Below are 6,962 nucleotides of genomic sequence, written 5' to 3' on the forward strand. Positions count from 1 at the left end.
GATTTCATTCTTCTTCATGGCTGCATAAAATTCCATTGTGTAAAAATACATTTTCTTAATCCATTTGTCAGTAGTGGGGCATCTTGGCTGTTTCCATAACTTGGCTATTGTGAATAGTGCTGCAATAAACATGGATATGCAAGTGCTTTTGGAGTAACCTGTGTCACATTCTTTTGGGTATATCCCCAAGAGTGGTATTGCTGGATCATATGGTAGATCTATGTTTAGATTTTTAAGAAGCCTCCATATGTTTTTCCAGAGTGGTTATACTAGTTTACATTCCCACCAGCAGTGTACGCAGTTTTCTTTTTTATTAAGAGTAAACTGGGCCAAGCATTCCACCTGAACTTCAGTTTCCTTCAGTCACCCACCTGGCAGTCTTCTGGGATTATTACTAGAATAAAAACAATCCCAACAAAGAGAACGCCCATGTGCTATCAAATCACTATCTGAGACAAGCTAGCTATCAAAGAAATTCTTAGTAAAAGAGAAACTGGATTTAGCTATGATACCAGATGGCTTTCATTCTCACCACTGATTCAATTCTGAAATAATTATATTGCAGTATGGTAATTATAATCTAAGCTATACAAACACACTGTAAACACAAACTTTGAACAGATGAAAACTCCAATATGTGAAAAGGTGATGACTGTTGAAGGAAGAGCGTGAAGATGGAATAGGAGTGAAAAGGAAAAAAATTTAAATGTTCCTTTTCTAGGTCCTGATGAGAGTAAATGTCTACTATAAAAGTGATTCAAATATTTAAACACTTTTCATACCAGGCAATATTTTGAGCCTAGTGCATATTTATATTTTGAACTTCCAACAGGATAAGTTACTAGAAAAAGAAGCTAGGTTTAGATTTCAAAAAACAAGAAGCCATCATAGTACATATTTTAGCAAATTCTTCTAAAAGCAAAATATTTTATATAGTTATGTGTAAAAAGTTAGAAAGAATAATCAATTATTATAAATAACCACCAGCCATGAATAGTGGTGCAGGCCTGCAGTCCCAGCTACTTTGGAGGCTGAACTAAGAGAATCACGAGCCCAGGAGTTCAGTAAGATCCTGTCTTTAACAAACTCCAAACCAAACCAAAACAGCTATGCACAACCACCAATCAGGCAGGCTTGGTGGCTTACATCTGCAATCCCAGCTACTCCGAAAGGTGGAAGCAGGAAGATCAACAGTTCAACACTCTGACTCAAAACAAAAACAAACAAAAATAGGGCTGGGGACATAGTTCAAGTGATAGAACATTTACAAGCACAAGGCCCTGGGTTCAATCCCCAGTACTACAAATAATAATACTAATAAAATAACCACCAAGAGGCCAACGAAAGGAATTTTAACTCAAGAGACCTAAAAGAACTGAAGATCTACCCTAAAGTCATCACAACTAACATTGTTTCTAGTCACAATCAGTAATCATTTATCAAGACAGCACATATACAAAAATTGGAAGGACACGGAGAAGTGTTCCATATTAAAAAAAAAAAAAACAAAAAAAAAAAACCAGCAAAGCACAGTAAGAAACTGGAAAATGCAGAATAGTCAACCAAAAATAAAAATTTATCAGTAACTTTCATTCTTGCATCTTTAGTTTTTAAGTATATAAATTTTTAATTGATGGTTTAATTTTCCAGAATGAGAAAGAACATTTCTGTTTTTAATGACTGAGTCCCATGGGAATGTAAAATAAATGGACCCAAATATCACATTATGGAAGACTTTTTGATCACTCTGTAATTATAAGTAAGTTTTGGGCTTTTCAAAGCAATCTTCTTCCTACAGTGTTATTTCCTGCTTCCCTGGTTCTGTATTTCATAAATTAGGGTACAAATCTCCTTTAGCTCTTGGTTTTGTTTGGCTGATATGATGAGGGATAGAAAAGATGGTTACTTATAAATCTTATATCTCTCTGAAAGGCACAACTTGCATTTTCCTTAATCTTATTTACTTGACTCCAAACACGAAAAACAACTTTCACAAAGGCAAATTTACCCTCCCTCATTGAGGGTAAAGAGGCAAAAGGGGCAACTTTTTAATTTATTCTTTGAATGTTGCCAACTAATAACTGTTACCATTAAAAAAAAAAATTGGGGACACTCTGCAGTGCCGTCACTGGTCACAAGGCTAGCCACCAGCTGGGCTATTTGGGTAGGGGGGAGGGTAACTGGGGGCTGGCAGTGTGGCACAGTGGTAGAGTTCTTGCCTAGCAAGTGCAAGGCCGTGAGTTCAACCCCTAGTACTGACAAAAAAAAAAAAAAAAAATGAAGCTGGGTGTAGCTCATGGATGTAGCTCAGTGGTAGAGCACACGCTTAGCATACAATAAGCTCTGGGTTCGAGCTTTATCACATAAATAAATAAATAAATAATAAACTATCAAAGAACCAATTTAAGCTGGGCACCAGTGGCTCACATCTGAAATCCTAGCTGTTCAGGAATCAGAGATCAATAGGATCTCAGTTCGAAGCCAGATTGTTCAAATAGTTTTCAAGACCCTATCTCAAAAAAGCCATCACAAAAAAGGGCTGGCAGAGTGGCTCAAGTGGTAGAACACCTGGCTAGCAAGCCTTGCAAGCATAAGGCCCTGAGTTCAAGCTCCAGTGCAGCAAAATTTAGTTTATCAGTTAATTTAGTTTATTGAGTGACTACTATATCCTAGGTACTATTCTAAATACAAACAAAACTTATATCCTCATGGAGTTTATATTCTCTTGGGTAAAGAAAAAGGATGAGCAAATTATACTGCACATCAAATTATACAGCACCTGCCTCCTAAGTATGAACTCCCATTCCCTCCCCCTCCCCAAAAAAGCCTCAAACTACCATTTTGCATCAGGAAATGCAGCTCAAGTGGCAGAATGCCTGCCTAGCAAGCAGAAGGTCCTGAGTTCAAAGTTCAATTCCCAGTCCTCCCAACAAAAACAGCAGGAAAGAGGGATATGGAGTGTGTTGGGAGTATTGCAATTTTAAATAGGGTTGTCTAGAGATGCCCCTTTGAAAGGGTGTAATATGAATCAACATTTTCAAGTCATGCAATTGTCTAGGCAAAGGAAAAGGAATATAACAGCTCAGAGGAAGAGGCAAGAGAATATATCACATATCTTAAGACTAGTTAAAGAGTCGAGTTGCCTATTTGAGTGGAAAATAGGAGAGGAGAGAGAAGGCAATAATTTTTCCTTTCTGGCTTTATATCGAGAAAGTCTGAGGTTGGATTTTCACTTATTTTGTAGATTTAAGAGAAACTGTAGAGATCACCTAATGACTGGGATTCTTAACCTTTGCTTTGCCACAGACCTTTTTCTCAGAGTAATACTTTTATTTACTTTTTTTTTTTTTTGCAGGGCTGGAGGACCTAAATCATGCTAGGCAAGTGTTCTTTTATTGAACTATAACCTCCAGCCCTGAATATGCTTTTAAATGCATTTTTAAAAAATTACACACAAAAAAATACTAACCTCCAATGGTCCTAGAGGGTCTGCAAGTTAAGAACTCCTGAATATACATAAGGGAATTTGCTGGGGGATGGGGAGATGGAAATGTTCTATATCTTTATCAAGGATTGGGTTACATAGATACACACATCTGTCAAAATTCACTACTTTTAGGCTGCGTGTGTGGCTCAAGTAGTAGAGCACCTGCCTAGCCCTAGTGTGAAGCCCTGAGCTCAAACTCAAGTACTGCCAAAAAAACATTATACTTCGCTCAGGTGGTAGAGCCCTTACAGGTCTTGTTTTATTTAAAAAAGCTCATTTTGCCGGGCACCTGTGGGTTATGCCTGTAATCCTAGCTACTCAGGAGGCAGAGATCAGGAGAATAACAGGCTTGAGCCAGCCCAGGGCAAATAGTGAGAGAGACCTTATTTTTTTTTTAATAAAAATTTTTTATTAGGATATACTCGTTATACAGTGGAAGATTCATAATGACAATTCCAATTAGGCTTATATTGTACATTAGTTACCTTTCTGCCATCATCTCTCTTCTTCAACCTCTTCCCAGCCCCACTTAAAGCAACTGCATGAGGTTTCTTTGTTCTATTTCATATAGGTGTATGAAGTCCATCAACCATAGACCCTCACCTTTATCTCCTTCATTCACACTTCCCCCTTTCATTAGTACCACACACACACACTGTACCTATTTTACAGTCCTTTCATTATTAACATTTAAGTTGATGTTCAAAGGGCTTTCTCAATGAGACCCTATCTTGAAAAAACCAATCACAAAAAAAGGGCTGGTGAAGTGGCTCCAGCACTAAGAGCATCTGCCTAGCAAGTGTGAAGCCCAGAGTTCAAAACCCAGTGCCACCAAAAAAATAAAAAACATTATTGCTCTGCACACTCTTTAAGATCTCATTTCACTGTGTGTAAATACTTCAGTGAAGAAAAATAGTCCATTCCTCTCTTTATTATATGGAGAAAAACAAAATCTCACTGAAAATTACTTAAAGTTTTTGATGCCTTACAGTATTCTTTTTTTTTTGGTGGGACTGGGGTTTGAACTCAGGACTTCAAATTTGTAAGGCAGGCACTCTATCATTTGAGCCACACCTCCAGTCCATTTTGTTCTGGTTATTTTGGAGATGGGGGGTCTCATGAACTATTTGCCAGGGCTGGCCTAGATCCTTCTGATCTCAGCCTCCCAAGTAGCTAGGATTACAGGCGTAAACTACTGCTGTCCCTTCAATATTCTTATTTAAATGTACAGGGCCAGATTCTTTGAATGGTTCTCTTAAGACCTATCCCCACAGAGACAAGACATTTGTGATTTTATTTTGCCATTATTAACTAAGTCAATTCCAAGTAATCAAACTGGTTTTAGAGCTGGAAGAAAAAAGTCTAAGAGCACTTAATCCAAACCAGATTCAATCCACAGTATGTAGTATCCAAACTGGGAAAGGAAAAAAAAAAAAAAACAAAAAAACAGACTGGGAAAGAAAGGGGCTGTGAGGAGGGAAGCTGAGTGAAGAAAAACAGAACACTTTTGTTTTTCAGGCTCTTTGGGACTAAGGGTGTAGAACCAAGTGATAGAACACTTGCCTAGGAAGCTGAGGCCCTGAATTAAATCTCCAGTACTGGAAAAGAAAAAAACAGAAGCAAAAGTTCTTGAGGTAAGACAAGAAGAAACTTTAGCAGCCTGATCTTAAGGTTTATTATATGTTACTCTCTATTACATAAGTTCAGTTCTACTCATTTGCTTGGAAGTTACTCATATAAGGTAGAATCCCGAATGAATAAACTTTTGCTGACTTACCAGATTGGACACTCTAAGATTTTCTGCATAGCATTAAGGACATTTTGTACTTCGTCAATGTGATCTGCAGATAAATCCATTTCTTTCTGTTGCAACAAACATTAACATATAAATTTTAAAACATCTAAATAAATCACTTTAACAGGCTTTTAAATACAGCAGCTTATATGTATATTTCTTTTAATTCCTCCATCTAGTGATTTTTTTTTTTTGGTGATATGGAGGTTTGAACTCAGGGCCTTGTGCTTACTAGTCAAGCACTCTACCACTTGAGCCATGGCCCCAGTCCTTATATATAATTTCTAAAAAAGATAAATTCAGGATTAGAATTAGAAAGTGTAGGCTTTCTCCTGGCTGTTTTCTTTTTCTTGCTTAAATCCAAAACCAATCAAACCAACCAGGGCGTGGAGAAACAGAGGCAGAAGGATCGCTTGAAGCCAGGATTTCAGAGGCCAGCCTGGGCAACATAAAGAGACCCTAGTCCTTTAAAAACAAAGACAATATCAACACTAGCCAACGTTTACCCATGGCCTGCCCTCATCTCAAGATCCTCCCTCCTTGGGCGCTGGTGGCTCAAGCCTGTAATCCTAGCTACTCAGGAGTTAGATATTGCGGTTTGAGGCCACCCCAGGGAAATAGTTATTGAGACCCTCTCTCGAAAAAGTCCATCACAAGGTGGGGAGTGGGTGGTAAGGGAGGGGGTGGGGGCAGGGGGAAGAAATGACCCAAGCCTTGTATGCACATATGAATAATAAAAAAAAAAAAAAAAGAAAAAGTCCATCACAAAAAAAAGGGCTGGTGGAGTGCCTGAATTCAAACTCCAAACCGCAAAAGTAAAAAAATCTTTTTTTCTCAAAAGCGTCCCTGCCAACAGCATCTGTTACTACTGATGCCCCTCTATGTACTTACTTGCCTGTAGTCTTTTCTGAAAAACGCACCTGGATCTAGCTCTTAAAGGTTCTCTTTCACACACATTTTCTTGATAGACACATTCTTGCTCCCCTCTTCTTCCTCAAGGTCCCCTTCTCTCATTTACCAGCTAGTATTCTTAATATTCATGCTGTTCCCTTTAAGGAAACATCCTATAACCAGAATTCCCGCTCGAGCACACTCTTCCTTATCCCCCAAAGTCCCCCCGCCCCACCCAGTGAACACAAACCTTCCCAGGGCCATTCAGGTTCCATCTCCCACATCCTCCAGCTCGAGAAACACCTACCTTGCTCTCTTTTGCTTTTTTTTTTTTTTTTTTTGTCTTTTGGGGGGAACCTTTCTATCTACACTAGCTTCCCGCTTCTCATTAGACGACCTTTGGGCCCCTCTCCCTTCCCCAAGGCTCTCCCACCTTTGCCCAGAGCAAAACGTCCGGGCTTCCCAGGCGCAGGAACCCAGTTTTCTAAGAAGACCCCAGACGCTACTGGGTCCAGAAAGTCTCCGCCGCGCAGTCGCAATTACAGTTTATCCGTAATTCCCGCGCTTTCTGTCGCCACGGAAACCGGGCGCTACCGTTAAGCAATAACCTCTCAGAATACAAGATCAAGACACGTTAGCGGAAGGGTGGTGCCTAAGAGGCGAGAGTCTTTCGTCGCTCGGGATTGGTCATTCGTGCTTTCCCTCCATGACGTAATCAGAAAAAGACGGAAGAGAAAGCTAAATTTTCTCAGGCACAAGGCCGCTCCCCCAACCCCACCCCGCCTCTAC

The 6,962-nt window shown here is 39.4% G+C and overlaps 1 protein-coding gene across 8 annotated transcripts in view; it reads right to left on the reverse strand.

The window, feature by feature from the left end:
• Positions 1-6,815, reverse strand: part of Brca1 (BRCA1 DNA repair associated) — a 72,313-nt gene extending 65,498 nt beyond the window's left edge. For 3 of the 8 annotated variants that reach the window (XM_074045795.1, XM_074045796.1, XM_074045794.1), the window contains exons 1-2: positions 6,607-6,814; positions 5,265-5,350 (exon numbers count right to left, since the gene is read on the reverse strand). In XM_074045795.1, the coding sequence (XP_073901896.1) occupies positions 5,265-5,344 (80 nt within the window). In that variant the 5' untranslated portion in view covers positions 5,345-5,350; positions 6,607-6,814. Of the gene's footprint in view, positions 1-5,264; positions 5,351-6,606 lie in introns of all 8 variants that reach the window. The other 5 variants (XM_074045797.1, XM_074045800.1, XM_074045798.1 and 2 more) reach the window with 5 other exon arrangements.
• Positions 6,816-6,962: the final 147 nt, after the last annotated feature.

The sequence above is a fragment of the Castor canadensis genome, chromosome 11 (assembly GCF_047511655.1).
Source record: "Castor canadensis chromosome 11, mCasCan1.hap1v2, whole genome shotgun sequence".
Classification (NCBI taxonomy): domain Eukaryota; kingdom Metazoa; phylum Chordata; class Mammalia; order Rodentia; family Castoridae; genus Castor; species Castor canadensis.